The 18,290-nt window shown below is 46.1% G+C and overlaps 1 protein-coding gene across 1 annotated transcript; it reads right to left on the bottom strand.

Moving 5' to 3' along the window:
* Window positions 1-1,050: 1,050 nt before the first annotated feature.
* Window positions 1,051-18,191, bottom strand: Itgb1bp1 (integrin subunit beta 1 binding protein 1). The gene is made up of 8 exons (XM_051205961.1): window positions 18,144-18,191; window positions 10,552-10,628; window positions 9,280-9,383; window positions 7,255-7,333; window positions 5,415-5,548; window positions 3,418-3,510; window positions 2,834-2,983; window positions 1,051-2,407 (listed from the first exon to the last, which is right to left on the bottom strand). The coding sequence occupies exons 3-8, from the start codon at window positions 9,349-9,351 to the stop codon at window positions 2,336-2,338; spliced, it is 600 nt and encodes a 199-aa protein (XP_051061918.1). The 5' UTR covers window positions 9,352-9,383; window positions 10,552-10,628; window positions 18,144-18,191; the 3' UTR covers window positions 1,051-2,335.
* Between the last annotated feature and the right edge of the window lie 99 nt (window positions 18,192-18,290).

Raw genomic sequence — 18,290 nt, 5'->3', positions numbered from 1 at the left:
CCCAGCTCCCAAGGACACCTGCTCAGCTTAGTGTTTAGTCTTTAATAGGATTCTCCAAAAGGAATGGTGGTGGTAGCTACACTGTCTTGAAATCTAGCCTGTCCAATTGTTTGTATTTCAAGAGCATATCAGAAATCTGTCTTGCCTGGGGAGCCCCAAAGGTCCCAGTTGCACTACATAAGGCCATCACGTCACTTTTAAACTTACAATATGTGGGTGTGGGGGAGGGGAACTAGGTTGTATTTGATAACAATCAAAACTCATTAGTTCATGAACTTGACTGTCATACCTCTATTTAATAAGTGTAAGCATAAAGGTCATAGTTGAGATATGGGAAATTCTGTCACTTTTTCGGGATGAAGAGGCAAGCATAGGGTGTGAACAGAAGCTGGAGTTGGAGCAAAAGGAATGGGTTGAAGTGTAGGCTTGGCAACAAGGCATGGATGCCGTCGCTGGCACTTGACTGGAGTAGCTCCGTCTTTACTCTTTGTGCCAGGCTCTTACAAGAACGGAGCTTCCCTTTGTTTCAAAGAAAACAGGACAAACTGGAACGTTTTATGACGCTTCTGATTCTGGGTAAAAAAAAGTGTTAGATCTATAATTAAGTCAGTCTCCCTCCTCCTCCCTCTCCCTGAACACTACTCGTTATATTTCACTAGTTAATTTCTACCGTTTGAGCCCTTCTCCCAGTCACTTCTCGTAGACTTAGAGCTTGAACAGACACATTTTGCACATTGCACTTCCCAGTACCTCTTTTACAGTGCTCCCCACCCCCTGCATCTGTACTGTCGGTCTTTGGAGACCCGGTGACAGGTCTAGGAGGAATCCAGTTGATTTATGTCAACATTTGAACTCCAGTCCCAAGCTAACTTGTGGGGTTCACTGGTACTTAAATGCCTAGGTAATATTTTTCCACTTTCTGGTGGTGCTATTGTGCGTGAACAGATAGTGCTTTTTACCAGAAGAGAAATTCTATTGACTTTCCTCCTAATTATCCTCTCTTAGTTATTTGCTCTTTGCAGATTGAGAAGAAAAAGTTAACTGAAAGCATTGTAGATATCTATTTATATTTAAAGTTTACATTTCACAGGAGTCAGCTGTGGAATTCGGGCTTCTTTTATTTTTTTATTTTTTTGCCACTTTCCATCAGGTCTGAGTTGGAGGGAAGATGACTCAGAAATATGATGCACAGACTAGTGTGATCTGTTGAGAGTGGAGAGTGACCTGCAGCCTAGGATGCTCTCTTGAGATGTATGATATTCAATTCATTCACTTGATGATTGATTACTTTGGTCAAGTTGCTGTTGAGGGTGGAGAGTGACCTGCAGCCTAGAATGCTATTTTGAGATGTATGATATTCAATTCATTCACTTAATTACTTTGGTCTAGTTGCAGCGCAACTGTATATACTGTATAACCTAAACGGATTATTTTCATTGTCCTTAATGCAGTGGTTTATAATTAGAGCATGTCTAATAAATTGACTTCCCTTTAACCAGACATTTGACTGGAAAAAAATAAAATTCTTTTAAATTGACATGGTTTTCATCTTTAAGTGTTAGCTATTGGCACTGGACAGAGGGTGTGAACTGTGAGATCCTTTTAAAGCCATTTGCCAAAACCAGCAGGCATCCTCCAATGTAGACACTAGTGCGCTGGATATTATGCAGACAGGACCCTTCTGCTGGGGGTGCTTTTTGTCCTGACACTGCTGTCATTATTCCAAGGTCATGTGAAATTGAAGTCCCCAATTCAAACCTATGCCTGCCCAAACCCAGATTACCACACAAGTGACCCAAGTCCCTGGGAAGGTATAGGGTGCAAGTCTCATTCAGAGTGAACTTCTGTGACATATCAGTGTTAATTAGACTTTTTTTGTATTTTAAAAAGACAACAGGGGGTTCTTTATCTCTTTATTTTTTAGGTTTTATTATGTATATGTGTGAGTGGCTGCATATATGTATGTACACCACATGTATGACTGGTACCTGAGGAACCTAGAGGGGGGAGTCGGCTCTCCTGGCACTGGAATTACAGGCAGTTTTGAGCCATCGTGTGAGTACTGAGAACTGAACCCAAGTCTTCTGCAAGTGCTCTTAACTCCTAAGCCATCTGTCCAGCCCCAAGGTTTCTTTTTAGCTCAGAAAGTAGGTAATTTATTAGATGTTAATCCACTGTAAATGACAACCAATATTTTACACACTACTTTTCTTCAGAAAACTGGGGGGGGGGGGGTCCTTACACCCTCTAATAGTCCACAGCTGCAAATGGAAAGCAGGGAGACTCAGGACCAGGTAAGTTCTCACATGGGTCAGTTTCTACTTGACTGCAGAGTTCAGGACTTCTCCGATGTCAACACAGAGTCAAATGCTGTGGATAAGACCTTGCAGATTGCTTGGGCTTGCTCCTGCATTGTACAAAGAGATACAATGTTACGAATATGACAAAACACATTGTAAGGGATTCTCAAGGAAATAATGATACATCTCTAGGAAACTTAATCCAACTACATCACATTGCTTCTCCCGGAAACCTACACATCAGCACCTGCCCAGCCAGTAAACGTCTGAGATGGGCAGACAGTACTGGCTCATACTATGCCCTGAGCCTGAGAAGATGGCAGCTCACGAGTAGAGGGAGCGAGCTCTGACCCAGCCCAGATCAGTGTTGCTGGGCAGGAGCAGTTCTCAGTCTGCCTAAGTAGCTGCTGACCTGGGGTTTATTAATTCTGAGGACCGCCAGTGGGGGTGACATTTCCTCGGCCTTAGGAAGCTGTGGAAGAGTCACAGTCACCATTTCACCTGTCAAACGGGAACAAACCAAGGTGTCTCACCAGGCTGTTACACTGGTAAACCCACAGGCTGTATTCTTCCTTGCTTGCATCCGTGGTCTTGAGTGCCAGCAAGCTCTTGCCCGCTCCCAGGCCATCGTCATAGCACACCATCCGGATGATTAGATATAGGGCATGCCTGTGCAGAACACCCTGTGGAGATCACAAGTCCTTCAGGAAGCTGGGGCATGGCTGTCAGTGTTCCTAGTTCTCAGGGGAGTATGTTCTTCCCATGCAGAATGAATTGGGGGGAAAGAACTACAGTTTCTCAGAACAATGGTATGCCTAGTTATGGGATGACTTGCTCTCAGGGTCACACTTTCCTGTTTAAACCAGAGAATTAGGAACAAGGTCATCTAACTGACCTCATCTCTGGCCTCTACACCAACCAACAGTGAGGGGGGGGGGGGGGGAGTGGGGGGTGTGTCCCTACATGAAACACCATGTATGTTGGGAACACAAAGAAGGTCATGTTGGCCCTAAGGAATGGGCAGAGCTTAACAACAGCCACCACCCAGGACACAGGAGACCCAAGCCCGAGTGCACCCTGAAAGGCTGGGACTCTGGGTTTCCTAGAATGTACTTACATGCAGATCCGTGGTTGAGACTTTTATGCCGTACTTAGAAACACCCAGAATAAACTCCTCCTCCAGGGGAACAAAAGGCAACTTTCCATCTTGCTGTAAAGTGGAAGTAAACCACAGCACACACATGAAAATGACATGACCATCTTAAGTTAGACTGGTTGCTTCTGTTACCACAGCCTCAGACCCTTTAGACTCAGTCTACACAAGCACTTGTCCCAAATTCAGACTGATCCTCTCCCGTGTACTATCCTGTCCTTTTGTGATATAAACCCTAATGGCAAATGGAGAGCCTAGCCACAGATCTTGGTGACATTAAAATATTTACATTATTAAGCCACACAAGCTTTTAGTCCTAGCACCCAGGAGCAGAGGCAGAAGGATCTCGTGAGTTCAGGGCCAGCCTGGACTGTAGTTAGGATAGCCCGGACTATGTACCTTGTCTCAAAACAAACAAAATTTACACTACTTAGATTTGCAAATCCTCAAAGCTTATCTTAGTATCAGTACAGGGAACGGTCAGGAAGTTGGATAGCAGGTGCCATCTTTCTCACGGTCATTTTCTGTCTGACTGCTGAGATACATCTTGCTAACTATGGATCCAGGAGCTCAGAAGGACAAGCTGTTGACAAATCAACTCTGCTCATAAAACTATCTATCAACAGTCTGAGCTGTTCAGAAACAAAACAGTGGGTGATAACTAAATAATCATTGCCCATTCCAAGCAGATCAACTGGTCTCATCTACCTAAGAATGCTGCCTAATTTGTCTTCTCTCAAGAAAGATATTACTGGCAGGTAATAGGTGTTCTGCATTGTACATGTTTTCATGGGATGAAGAATTACAGTAATTGAGGCATGGCCAGATGCATCAGTCCTTGGCCCTCCCAGTATCAGTAACACCCTGCCGATCTTCTCACAGATTTAAGACTGAAAATAATGGTACTGTCAATAATGACTTTGGGTTCTCTATGTTGTCCTGGCTGTCCTGGCCCTTGCTGTACGAACCACGATGGCCTTCAACTCACAGAGAATCTCCTGAAGTGTAAGGTAAATGTAGAGATTTTATAATTTTATGTTATACACAGTACAGTATTATCTTTGTTTTTCTATTTTTGCAAGGTACATATTTTAATGTCTGTGGGTGTTTGCCTTTATGTATGTATGTGTGCCATGAGCATGCAATGCATGCCTGAGGAAGCTGGAAGAGGGGGTTGTGCCCCTGGAGCTGCAGTTATGGATGACTATGAGTTGCCGTCTTCGTCCTGGCAACAGAACCTGGGCCCTCTGCAGGAGCAGCCATTGCTCTTAATCACCAAGCTACCTTTCCAGCTCTGCAATGGTTATTATTTTTTTTTTTCATTTTACTTTCCTGACATGAGTATACTTTTGAAGCCCCTCTCACCTTAATTCTTGTTGGAAATGAAGTATAAAAAAAGAAGATACAAACTGGGCGTTGGTGGCGCACACCTTTAGTCCCAGCAGTCAGGAGGCAGAGGTAGGGGGATCTCTTGAGTTCAACGCTAGCCTGATCTAGAGTTCCAGGACATCCAGGAATACACAGAGTAACCCTGTCTGGAAAACAACAAAAGAACAACAGAAGATATTTTTGTCCATGTCATGAGTTTTTAAACCAGTGAAACCAGTTCAGCAGAGTAAGGTTTTGGCCGATTGTTTTACAAGAATCTACCATCTAAGCTGTGACTGCATTAAGTTCTTCAGTAAACCAGACCAGTCAAACACAAGAGGTAAAAGTTCTATGCCTGGATAAAGACACTCTCCTGTGAGGCTTCCCTCCCCAGAGGACCTTGCATGGTCTACAACTCAGTGCTGTCCCAGGATGAGACACAGGCTTCAGCCAAATACAGTGAGTACCCTACAGGAGACCCAAGGGAAACATTTTCCATCAAGGCCACACACTCAGCACCATCACAACCCCACACACTCAGCACCATCACAACCAGAGGCTTCCATTGGAATCCATTTTGTTCTGCCACTCACCTGGGCAACATCTATATAATTTATCAGGTCTAGTGGTCCCTGAAGACTCTTCCCCTGAGACAGGTCCAGTTTCTCGATGGCACCAACATACTTTATTCGAAACTCGGCACATGTGTCTAAATTGTTGCTTTGCCCTAAGATAACAACAGACTTGAAAAGCAGTGTCTACTTTACAGAACATTTTCTTTCTTTCTTTCTTTCTTTTTTTAAAGAGATTTAATTGCATTTTACGTGTACAGGTGTCTTACCTACATCTACACAAATGTAATGCAATGCCTGAAAAGGCCAGAAAAGGGTGCTGGATCGCCTGGACTTGGAGTTGCAGACAGTAGGGAGCTGCCATGAGGTTGCTGGGAACTGAACCAGGGCCCCTTCTGCAAGAGTAGCTGGTGCTCCTAACCTCTCAGCCATCTGGAGCCCATTTCATTTTGAAACAGACTCTCCCTCTGTTTGCCAGGATGGTTTAAAAGCACAGAGAGCTACCTATCCCAGTCTCCTAGAGTGCCAAGATTAAAGGCACACTCCACCACGTTAGCTATTTATTTATTTAGTTATTTATTTATGCTGGTTTAAGGCAGGTTTTCACCATCTAGCTCTGGCTAGCCTGGAAATTACCAAGTAGACTAAGATGGCCTCAAGCTCATAGAGATTCACCTGCTTCTAAGCACTTGGATTAAAGGTGGACACCACTATGCCTGGCTCTACACACAGTTTCTTAGTTACAAGTTTCTAAATGAAAGATTTCTTGATACAATAGAGAAGAATGTCAAATTCTACTGAGCTTTTCCTCAGGGCTGGCCACACCAGATGTATAAAAGCCTTGATGACAGGGGCACATGAACACTGGTAACCTTCATTTCAACACAAGCAAAATCTAAAAGCCAACTAGATAGTGAATGGCAGCTTTACGATGCATAACTATACCTTTTGGTTCCTTTTACTTCATCCCATGATTCGGGACACATTCAGTCAGAGATAACAACTTCTTTTTTAAAAATATGTGTAGAATAATGTTAGAAGTCCCTTAACAGATGGCAACAAAATCCAGCCAGTTCAGAAACTGCCTCAAACCACTCCTGACACCTGCCATGCTATGGAAGTGCAGTGCAATTGCATTGACACCGTGAAAACAATGCCAACTTTTCACACCCAGAGGTAAAGATAATGAATTTTATGTGACATCATTTTAGGTAAAATGAAAATGAAAAGAGTGTATTTCCAATTATCAGCTATTTATAGAGCTTGGTTAAGAGTCTCCTAGTTTCTAAGGCGCTACCAATTTCAGGCAGTTGTGTAACTAACTGCACATGTCTTGGACACATGTCCTCATTACGTGTGTCCTCTGCCATCTCAACCAAGGTGTCTGGAAGCAGCCCTTGAGATTAATGGTTCCTTTTTTGTTTTTTGAGACAGGGTTCTTCTGTGTAGCCTTGGCTGTCCTGGAACTTGCTCTGTAGAGCAGGCTAGCCTCGAACTCACAGAGATCCACCTGCCTCTGCCTCCCAAATGCTGGGATCAAAGGCGTGTGCCACAAACACCCAACCTAAACCCTTCTCCACTAACACATCTGTCCCACACTCAAAACCATTTAAGTCCAAGTGTAACCCAGTCCCTGCTACCTATTAAAATGCTTGCTGTCAGACCTACTGAGAGCACTTTGCCTAAGTGCCTCTGGCAAGCTCCTACCACACTACACTTTTGCCCATCTCACCAAGTTTCAGAACTTTCCAGAAGTGGCAGTTGGGAGGAAGAAAAACCAGGGTAGGAGGCCTTGCTCTGCCACACAAGACCACGAGAGTAAACACAAGAGCAATCACCAAGTCACCTGTTCCCCTCGTACCTGAGCTTTTGGTGGAGTCAGTATCGAGGCTGGCAACAGTGCTGGATCTCGAAAGACCCCCAAGGCTGGAATCCATGGACTGAGAAGAAACACAGTAAGTCATACATCTCTCTGATGCAAATTACTTATTAAGCTGAGGGGGACACAATATCTGGTTAGTTATTAAAGCAGACTGACCGTAGCCAAAGACATTTTCCACAGCAAACGTCAAAAGCCACATGACACATGATGTTGGTATCTTCAATCTAAGGCTTAGCCATCAGCTCCCAACTCCTAATTTTTGTGACCTCCTCCTCCTGCTGTCCTGTTATTTCCATGGAACCTCAGAACAACCTCATGCATAAAGCCAGTCACAATCAATGTCCCTGTCCCTGTCCAACACTGAGAGGAAACCAAGTAAGTCTCCCCGTTCCTAATCTGGCCCTCGGCAATTACTCCCTCTAGTTTCTGGTACACAGCATGGCAGTCCTTGTGAACAGAACAACAAACCTGGTAGCCAAATTTAAAACTGTGCAATTAGTTCACTGGGCTCTACTGTCGGTGTTGTTCATGTCTGTAGAAAAGGCATTCTGGTAAAGCCCTGACTTAGAATGTCAGTGTTCCACAAATCCACTGGCACTGCCAGACTACCGTCAGTCTGACACATGGAGCTTAACCAATCCTGGGGAAGGAAATACTGTTGAGCACATAAACCCTGAACTCTGAGAGATCTCACCTCTCTATGTCTGCAATTTCTTTTCTTTCCTTTTGGTTTGTTTGTTTGGGACAGGGTTTCTCTATGGCTTTGAAGCCTGTCCTGGAACTAACTCTGTAGACCAGGCAGGCCTCGAACTCACAGAGATCTTCCTGCCTCTGCTTCCCGAGTGCTGGGATTAAAGGCGTGCGCCACCACCGCCTGGACTATGCCTGCAATTTCTATCATTTAAAAATAACATTTTATGGATTGCTGAAGGTACAGCTCTTCTGAGTTCAGTTCCTGGTGCCCACAGCAACTCAGAACCCACCTTAACTCCAGTTTCTGGGTTCCAATGCCTTCTTTTAGACTCTGTATGTAGCTACAGTCACCTGCATAACCTCCCCATATATGTACAAGTAACTGAAAAAAATTTAGAGCCAAGCATGGTGGCCCATACCTGTAATTCCAGCACATAGGAAGTGAAGAGTCAGGAGATGAAGGTTATGCTTCAGGACTCCTTGCTGTGAGTTTGAGACCAGTCTGAGCTACCTGAGACCCTATTTGAAGGATGAGGAGGAAAAAGGAGGCTACATACGGGTCAATGAGGTAAGGGCACTTGTTGCCCAAGCCTGACAAGATGAGTTCAGTCCCCACAGTCCATATGATGGAAGCTGTGGTGATCTGAATAGGTATGGTCCCCATTGAGCCATGAGTTTGAATGCTTGGCCCATAGGAGTGACACTTATCTAGAAGTGTGGCCTTACTGGAGGAAGTGTGTCACTGTGGAGGTGGGCTTTGAGGTCTTATATGCTCCAACTACACCCAGCCATAGTTCACTTCCTGCTGCCTGTGGATCCAGATGTAGAGCTCTCAGCTCCTTCTCCAGCACCAAGTCTGTCTGTGTGCTGCCATGCTCCCTGCCATGACAATGATGCACTAAACCTCTGAACTGTAAGCCAGCTCCAATTAAGTGTTTTCTTTCATAAGAGCTGCCGTGGTCATGGTGTCTCTTCACACAGTAGAAGCCCTGACTAAGGCAGAGACCTATAACCAACTCCTGCCAGTAGCCCATCTGACCTCCACACATGTGCAGAGACACCTCAATCCCTCAAACACAAAGTTTAAAAAAGACCTTTTTAATCTTAAATCAGTGTGCTTTAGTGAGATCACTCATAGCTTTAGTCCCATTTAGTTGAGTGAATTTAAGAATTTCAGTAAATTACCAAAACTGTAAAATTAGAGCAAGCCCAGAGTGTCAGGTGAGGTGAATAACCAGGACATGGTGTGGGCAGCACCGAGTGCCGTCCTCAGTGCTCTGAGCCTCTGTCTGTCTGTCCCTGTTCTCCTACCTTGCTCTTCATGCTGACTTCACTGCTCTGGGAACTGCTGCTGCTGTGTCGCTTCTTGCCTTTGCGAAACATCTTTCACCATAGCTTGATCCAGAGACGCCGCCCTGGAGGAAGGAGTGTTTCCAGTGTTGTCAAGAAGAGCAGCATCTGGCCAGGCGGTCATGGCACACGACTTTGATCCCAGCACTCGGGAGGCAGGGGCAGGCGGATCTCTGAGTTCAAGGCCAGCCTGGTCTACAGAGTGAGTTGTAGACCAGCAAGGGCTACATAGATCAGGTCTCACAAAACCGAAAAAAAGTACAAGGAAAGGACACTCGACTGCAGATCATGTTCCGCACAGCACAGACAGAAACCACCAGCCCTTTCCAGGTCTGTGGGTGCATTGTTTTTACTTCCCTTGGATGCTGTTCTTTTTCATCCCTTTCTTCTGTTGCATTATACAGTGCTGCTCTGGGAATGTGGCTGTGTGGTTCAGCACTTGCCTAGCAATGTGTGAGAGCCTGGCTTCAATTCCTACTGTTCCCTCAAAGACTTTACAGAAGGGCTGGAGAGTTAGAGCGCCTGTTGCTCTTCTAGAGGACCTGGGTTTGGTTCCCAGCACTGACATCAGGTGGCTCACAACCACTCCAGCTCTAGCTCCAGAAGATCCAATGTACTCTTCTGGTCTCTGACGGCACCTGCATACCTATGGTGTATACACAAAGACACACATGCACATTAGAAACATGTATACATACAATTTACAAAGAAAAACAGGGCAGAGAGTTGGCTCAATGGTTAAGAGCAGTTGCTGCTCTTACATTTTGAGGCAAGGTCTCTCTGGCCCCGCTGGCCTTGAACTCAATGTATGACCTAGGATGACCCAAACTCCTGGCCCTCCCACCTCTACCTCTAGGATGCTGAGATTACAGGCATGCATTGCCTGTCCTCTTCCACATCCCATGGGACTGAATCCTGCTATGCAGCCCAGGCTAACCCTGAACTCATGATTCTCTTGTCTGAGTTTCTAAGGGCTGGGATGACAGGCAGAGACTGCCATGCCTTGTGAAATGATCACTTTTCTTTTTGTAGAGACAAGTCCTAAGTAAAAAGGTGACATAAAAGGCACTCTCAGGTGTCAGCTCCTCACCTCCCTGCAACAAGAGCGAGCTTGTGTAGATGAGGGAGTCTTGACCCAGGTTTCAACTTGGAGTTTTTGAAAAAGCAATCTAAACACATTTTACCCAAACCCAATCTCTATAGATCATGCTTATCCCAGAACCAAACACTTACTTGTGTTGTTCTCCAAGGTTCTACACAGCTTCCCCTTCCCCTGATGTGCCCAATCCTTCCCAGGCTGAACAGTGGACCTAGCAGAGGAAGAGAACCCAGAAGTGGGTAGAGGACTACAAACAAGCTCAGGGTTTCTGTTTGTCCTTGTAGAACCCCCTCTCAGCCCACCTTCTAGGCTACCTGCCATGGCAGCCTGAGCATGAGAGTTTAGTCAGCCTCTCATTGCTTACTTTATTTGAAGCAAGAAGGACTGACTCATTCAGTCAGTAGGCACTGTGGTGGTTGGAAAGAAAATGGCTCCCTCAGGAAGTGGCACTTTTAGGAGGTGTGGCCTTGTTGGAGGAGGTGGGCTTGAGGTCTCCCATGCTCAAGATACTGCTCATTGTCTCAGACCATTTCCTGTTGCCTGCTACTTCTCCAGCACTATGTCTGCCTGAACACTGCTATGTCCCATCATGACGATGATGGACTAAACCTCTGAACTGTGAGATACCCTAATTAAATGTTTCCCTTTATAAGAGTTGCCGTGGTCATGGTGTCTCTTCACAGCAATAGAAACCCTAAGACAGGCAGTAAGCACCTAGGTGCTGTGGACAAAGCTGACCTTGGGGTGGGCGTGCTGTGTGTCCAATTTTAGTGGGAGTGAGAAGATCAATAAGTATAACTCAACTATTAGAGAACTATAATTCCCATGAGGAAAACTAGAAGAGAAAAGGATGGGTAGGGGCAGGGGAAAGAGTGTCCAAGGCCAGGCAGGCCACCAAAAAGCATGGTGTGAGTGTAACAGTATACAACGGTGTTTCCAGAGCAGTCAAGGACAGGGTTAGTGTTGTGCTTTACAGACCCTCAATGGGCGCCCACTATGGAACTAACTGCCTGGAGTGAGAGCAAGGGAGTGAAAGGTTATTCAACTACCGTGCAGAAGTTGTTGCAAAGGAATACTCCACATCAAATGACACCTGCGGTCAGGAGAGCCTCAGCACTGGGCCTTTGCCAAACTAGGCTGACCCAGCAGCACCATGGAGTAGCCTGTGATAGTTAAAGTGCTGGTTGATGACATCCCTAGACACATTATATTTTAGTGCAGGCCTCTTGGTATCTATAGATGATCGGTTCCATAACCACACAAAATGCCTATAATCTACACCCACCCGCTTTAAATCACTTCTAAATTATTTAGTGTAACTAGGCAAGCACTCTCCACATTATATCTGATGTAAGTGCTACAGAAACAGTTGATGTGGCGTATTGTTTAGAAAATAATGATAAGGGAAGGGCTCCACTTTTTGGTACAGTGGAACGTTGGTCTTCTTTTCACAATGCAGATTTAGAAATGTGGTGCAGGGTCCTGGTGGCGCACACCTTTGAACCCAGCACTCAGGAGGCAGGCAATCTCTGTGTTCAAGGACAGCCTGGTCTACAGAGTGAGTTCCAGGATAGCCAGGGCTACACAGAGAAACCATGTCTCAAAAAAAAAAAAAAAAAAAAAAAAAAAAAAAACAACCCAAACATTAAAGCAGTGAGTATGTGGGATTGAGAACCCATTAGATTTGGAGATATGATTACATATATAAATGAATACTTACATATTAATTTTTAAAAAGTTACTTAAAAATAAAATCTGGTTCTATTGTTAGTAGATTCCTGAAGCATACCCACAAACCCTTGGCAATGATTTGAATATCACTATGACCTTTGCAACATCTTTCTTCCCAGCATCAATCCAGGAACTTGAAGGGAAAAGAATTGGTTAGTCTTTGGTATCTAGTGCTTTTCTAGACACGTGTATTTAAGCAAATTATTCTTGCTTCCAAATTATTAATGCATAAAAATGAGCTGGGGGATGCTGTCTGTCATCTAGATGTTACAGGAGTTCATCAAATGCAAAACTATCGAAGGCTGAACATACCACCCTCCCTCCAGATGTGCTCCTCCCTCATCTCTCCTACTCAGGCAATTAAGCAGTCACTGATAGAAACCAGAAAACCATCAATCCCTCACCACTCTTCAGCCTCCAATTACACACCAGGACCCCTGAGTACATTGTAGAACCCTCCGCCATGGCTATAACTGAAAGACCCCCACTATGCTTATTGCCTGTTTAAATTGCTCTTGCTAATTTGCCAAGGTCAAGTTATGAAAAAAGTACAGGAGGGAACCAGGTGCTGCTCTCATCCAACGCCAACCAGATATCTGTGGTCTGCAGCTTGGACTAAAGCAAGGTCAGCAAGACAGTGTCCAGTATGCTGAGATAGTCATAACTGAATTCTTTGTATTCTTTGTGCCCAACCCGAATAACCAACTGTCCTTGGTTAACTACAACTGCTACATTTAGATGAAACAATGAATTCCCTGTAACCATGCTTCTGCTTCTGTAAGCCTGCTTCTTGCTACACCAACCTTATATAAACTGCATATGCTTTAATCAGGCACGCTCTCTCAGTCTCTCAAAAGACTGGGGCGTCCATAGGTACCTGTGTGTAAATAATAAACAACCTCTTGCACTTGCATCCAGTGGTCTGGTCTCGTCTCTTGGGGGCAAGGGCCTTCCCCCTGACAGGCTCCAAACTCTTGGGGTCTCTGGGGGTCTTTCATTGGAGGTCCCACCGAGATTGGAGACCCTTCCCCCTAGAGACTGACACTGACACCCACCGGGAGGTAAGCTGGCCAGCGCTTAATTTCTGTTCTTTGTTGTCTTGTTCATATGTCTTTTACTTGTTGCTTGTTGCGCAGCGATCGGTAATCGGCTAGGCTAGTCGAGTCTGTAGGCGGCTTGAGAAGGAGCTGACGAGCTCGGACTTCCACCCGCCACCCTGGGAGACGTCTCAGGGATCTGGGGTGCCCGATTTTTCGGGGCCCACAACGAGTCCCAGGGATTCGTGGTTTTGGGGGGCCCAGGGGGCTTAAGATCCTCTGTGCCTCCAACTCAGTATCTGGTTTCGGTTTTACGCAGCCGCGCAGCGTGTCTTTATGCTGGCTGTCTATGTGTTTTGTCTGTTCTGTTTATCTGTCTGATTCTTTATTTCGAAGAAAATATGAAACAATATTTAACCACCTCCTTAAGTTTATTTTAGATCATTGATGATGTACAGAGCCGAGCTCACAATCAGTTGGTTAAAAAAAAAAAAACTGTGTCGGACTCCCTGGTAGCCAGCTGACTCCGAGATCAAAGGGAGCCAGCCACCGAAGGAACCTGCTGAGCCTTTCCCCTGCGCCAGGCTGCTGGATTAGGAGGCCCAGGGTAGATCGAGACCAGTGTGCCTACTGCAAAGAAAAAGGCCATTGGGTCAAAGATTGCCCTAAGAGACCTAAAACTCAGAGGCGTGGAGACGGACTCCCAAAGACCAACTCAGCTTCTAGCCCTAGATGAAGACTAGGGCAGTCGGGGCCAGGAGCCCCCTCCCCCAGCCCAGGCTAACCTTAAAAGTCGGGGGGCAGCTAGTCACCTTCCTGGTGGACACTAGAGCCCAACATTTAGTTCTCACCCGAAACGAACGGGCCATTGAGTACCAAAACAGCTTGGGTACAAGGAGCCACCGGAGAAAAACAATACCGATGGACCACGGAGAGAAAAGTTCATCTCGCATCAGGTAAAATCTCACATTCCTTTTTGCATGTACCGGACTGTTCATATCCATTACTGGGTCGAGATCTACTGACTAAATTAAAAGCCCAGATCCATTTTGAAGGACCAGCAGCTAAAGTCTCTGGCCCACAAGGGGCTCCACTTAAAATATTGACTTTACAATTGAAAAATGAATATAGACTTTTTGAAAAGCCTCCTGAACAGCAGGAAGAAATGGACTTATGGTTAAAACAACACCCCCTGGCCTGGGCAGAAACAGGGGGCATGGGCTGGCCATACAACAGCCACCCCTAATAATAACCCTGAACCCAGCCACCTTGTTACCACTGCTGGAGGAACCAGCCTCCCATGACTGTCAGCAGATCCTTGCAGAGATGCATGGAATGTGGCCTGATCAGCCCTTGAAAGATGCAGACTACACCTGGTTCACAGATGGCAGCAGCTACTTGCTAAATGGTGAGAGACAGGCAGGGGCTGCAGTGACGAATGCCTCAGAGGTCATATGGGCCACTGCACTCCCCGGAGGCACCTCTGCTCAGCGAGCTGAACTCTTTGCTCTGACTCAGGCTCTCCAGATGGCAACAGGTAAGAAGCTTAATGTGTACACTGATAGCCGGTATGCCTTTGCCACTGCCCATGTCCATGGAGAAATTTATCGGAGAAGGGGCCTTTTAACATCAGAAGGCAAAGAAATCAAAAATAAAAATAAAAATCTTGACATTATTAAAGGCCCTGTTCCTTCCTAAAAAAATTGAGCATAATGCATTGCTCTGGACATCAAAAGGGGGAAAGCCTGGAGGCAAAAGGAAATCGCCTGGCTGATGAAGCAGCCAAACAAGCAGCCTTAGGCCCCCAACTATTGACTATAAGCATATTGACTGAAAAGGAAACGGCTAAGACTCCAGATTGGGACTATGATGAAACGGATTTGGACATTGTTCAGAAACTAGGTGCAGATTATGACCCCAATCGACAATGCTGGGTCTACCAAGGAAAGACTATACTGCCTATAAAAATGGCAAAAATGTTAATAGACCACCTCCATAAGCTGACTCATTTGAGTGCCAAAAAGATGAAAACTTTGCTAGATAAACAAGAAATTGGAACTTACCTTCCCAATCGGAATTTATTACTGGAACAAGTAACTGCTAACTGTCTGGCCTGTGCCCAGATTAACCAAGGAAAAACCAAACTGGATCCTGGAACCCGGCTTTGTGGCCATAGGCCTGATGTCCATTGAGAAATAGACTTTACTGAAGTCAAACCTGGAATATATGGTTATAAATATTTACTGGTTTTTATAGACACCTTTTCAGGATGGGTGAAAGCGTTTCCTACCAAACATGAGACTGCAAAAATGGTCACCAAGAAACTATTGGAAGAAATCTTTCCCAGATATGGGATGCCACAGGTAATAGGATCAGACAATGGGCCTGCCTTCGTCTCCCAGGTAAGTCAGCTGGTGGCCAGGTTGCTGGGGATAAATTGGAAATTACATTGTGCTTACAGACCCCAGAGTTCAGGACAGGTAGAAAGGATGAATAGAACTATTAAGGAGGCTTTATCTAAATTAACGCTTGAAACTGGCTCTAAGGACTGGGTGCAACTCCTACCTCTGGCCCTCTATCGGGCCAGAAACACTCCAGGCCCTCATGGCCTAACTCCCTTTGAAATACTATATGACAGTCCACCGCCAGCTGTATCATTCTTTGATGCTGACATTTCTGATTTTGCAAACACCCCTTCCATACAGGTGCATCTATGAGCCTTACAGATAGTCCAAGAAGAGGTCTGGAAACCTCTGGCGGCCGCATCCCGGGAGGAACAAAGAACCTCTTGTCAGCCCCACTCTTTCCAGATTGGCGATTCCGTCTGGGTTCGGAGACATCAGACTAAGAACTTAGAGCCCCACTGGAAGGGCCCCTACACTGTGCTCCTGACAACTCCCACCGCCCTGAAAGTAGACAGGATTGCTGCCTGGATGCATTTTAAATAGACTGGTACTGTTCAAAAATACACACACACACTTGTCAGTTGTTCAGGCCCTAGTTTTGACCCAGCAGTACCAGCAATTAAAACAAATGAAAACTGAAAAACCATGAATAAAGGGTTTTATTCATTTTATAGAAAAGGGGGGAATGAAAGACCCCCACTATGCTTATTGCCTGTTTAAATTGCTCTTGCTAATTTGCCAAGGTCAAGTTATGAAAAAAGTACAGGAGGGAACCAGGTGCTGCTCTCATCCAACGCCAACCAGATATCTGTGGTCTGCAGCTTGGACTAAAGCAAGGTCAGCAAGACAGTGTCCAGTATGCTGAGATAGTCATAACTGAATTCTTTGTATTCTTTGTGCCCAACCCGAATAACCAACTGTCCTTGGTTAACTACAACTGCTACATTTAGATGAAACAATGAATTCCCTGTAACCATGCTTCTGCTTCTGTAAGCCTGCTTCTTGCTACACCAACCTTATATAAACTGCATATGCTTTAATCAGGCACGCTCTCTCAGTCTCTCAAAAGACTGGGGCGTCCATAGGTACCTGTGTGTAAATAATAAACAACCTCTTGCACTTGCATCCAGTGGTCTGGTCTCGTCTCTTGGGGGCAAGGGCCTTCCCCCCTGACAGGCTCCAAACTCTTGGGGTCTCTGGGGGTCTTTCATAACCAGCCCCACATCTTTGCTGGATTAATAGCATTCTTTTCAGCACAAACATGATGAATTTCAATCTAGAAAATGCCCAAGTACGAAGTTTGATACATTTAAGGAACCCACAACTCCATTGAAGAAACTTGAGAATAAAGTCTTTACCTTAGAAAAAAACAAAAACAAACAAACCAAAAAACTGTGTGTAGGAGCAGGATCCCCCGGAGCTGGTGGCAAGCTACTGGACATGGGTGCTTGGAACCGAACTTAGATCCTCAACAATAGCAAGCAGTACAGCTTCTTAACTACTGAGCCAACTCTCTGGTTAAGTGATCTTGTCCTACAGGATTTGAGGATCTAAGACCTGCTCTCGCATTTTAGCCAAAAAGATGACAAAGATTTCTTTCAAGCCCGGGTCAAAGAGCACTTTTAGTGCAGGAAAGCTTTCACTGAATCCCCACAATAATGGACTAAAGAAGGTCAAATCTCAGTTCATCGGTCAGGAATGCAAAGCCGCTTTGGTTCTTAGCGGTAAGCTCCTTGTGTGCTCTTACGCTCCGCTCTAACTTCCCTCCCTCAGAACTCTTCATTTTATGTCCTTTGGCAGCTACCTGCCTCTCACAATTTCCTTCAGGCCTCTTCTAAGAAAGCTTTCCTTGGATTTCCAGGTTGGACTAAAGGACCCACTGCTTGAATGAACATCAGATTCACAGCATTAAAATATGCTATCCAACTAGTCCAAGGCGGGGCTGGGGTTGCTCTCAGTGGATAGACAGGCTAGCGGAGGGTTCTGAGAATTACCTTGGGAGATGATAGGCAAAACACAACTAGTACTAAACATCCAACATCACCAAACGCAACCAGGCACTCCAGAAAGCGCTAGCTCTCACTCCCGCCCAGGAGAATCAGCCGGTCCCCAGGGTCATCTGCGCCTCCGGGGTAGTGGGAACGCCCAGCTGCGCACACACGAGGCCGCCAAACCCAGACTCGATAACTTCCCCACTTCAGAAAGTTAACTTGGGAACCCAAACAAAAGCAGGCTTCCAAAGCAAAGCTCTGCACACAAGCTCCCACAAGCAGAGGTGCAAACAGCCGACGCCAAACCCAGTGTCGGGGTGCAGCAGCAATCCGAGGGAGGCCTCAGGGCCCTTTCTGAGCCTGGTCCCCGGGGAGGCGGGCGGCGGACCTGTCACGGGAACACGGGTCCCTCCCTGACCGGGCACCGAGGCTCCTCTTCCTCTCCCCGGTTTGCACTCAGTCGGTGCCTCCGCCTCGGGACGTGGGGTGGGGGACGGGTGCTCCGGGAGACCCCTCCCTCCCTCCGCCCGCACCGCACCGCCCGGCCCGATTCGGTTCTCACCTCGCCGCCTGTGTTCGGCCCCGGGCCTCCCGCGCTTCGCGGGGTGTGAAATGGTCCGCCGCCGGCGGTAGGGCGGCTCCTCCGGTTTGCAATCCAGCTCCAGCTTTGCCAATTCTCCTGCCCTGGTCCTCTAGGCCACGCCCCGGC

Source organism: Phodopus roborovskii, unplaced genomic scaffold, assembly GCF_943737965.1.
Source record: "Phodopus roborovskii unplaced genomic scaffold, PHOROB, whole genome shotgun sequence".
Classification (NCBI taxonomy): domain Eukaryota; kingdom Metazoa; phylum Chordata; class Mammalia; order Rodentia; family Cricetidae; genus Phodopus; species Phodopus roborovskii.
Note: the sequence above shows the minus strand (reverse complement) of the source record. Positions and strands in the feature narration are given on the sequence as shown.

What these genes read in the sequence shown, in the direction of transcription:
- Itgb1bp1 (XM_051205961.1), bottom strand. Translation starts at nt 9,351, where the DNA reads ATGTTTCGCAAAGGCAAGAAGCGACACAGCAGCAGCAGTTCCCAGAGC. An exon ending in TGACTCCACCAAAAGCTCAG is followed by an intron (nt 5,549 to 7,254) that starts GTACGAGGGGAA and finishes TTGTTATCTTAG; the next exon opens with GGCAAAGCAACAATTTAGAC. An exon ending in TTTACCAGTGTAACAGCCTG is followed by an intron (nt 2,408 to 2,833) that starts GTGAGACACCTT and finishes TGTACAATGCAG; the next exon opens with GAGCAAGCCCAAGCAATCTG.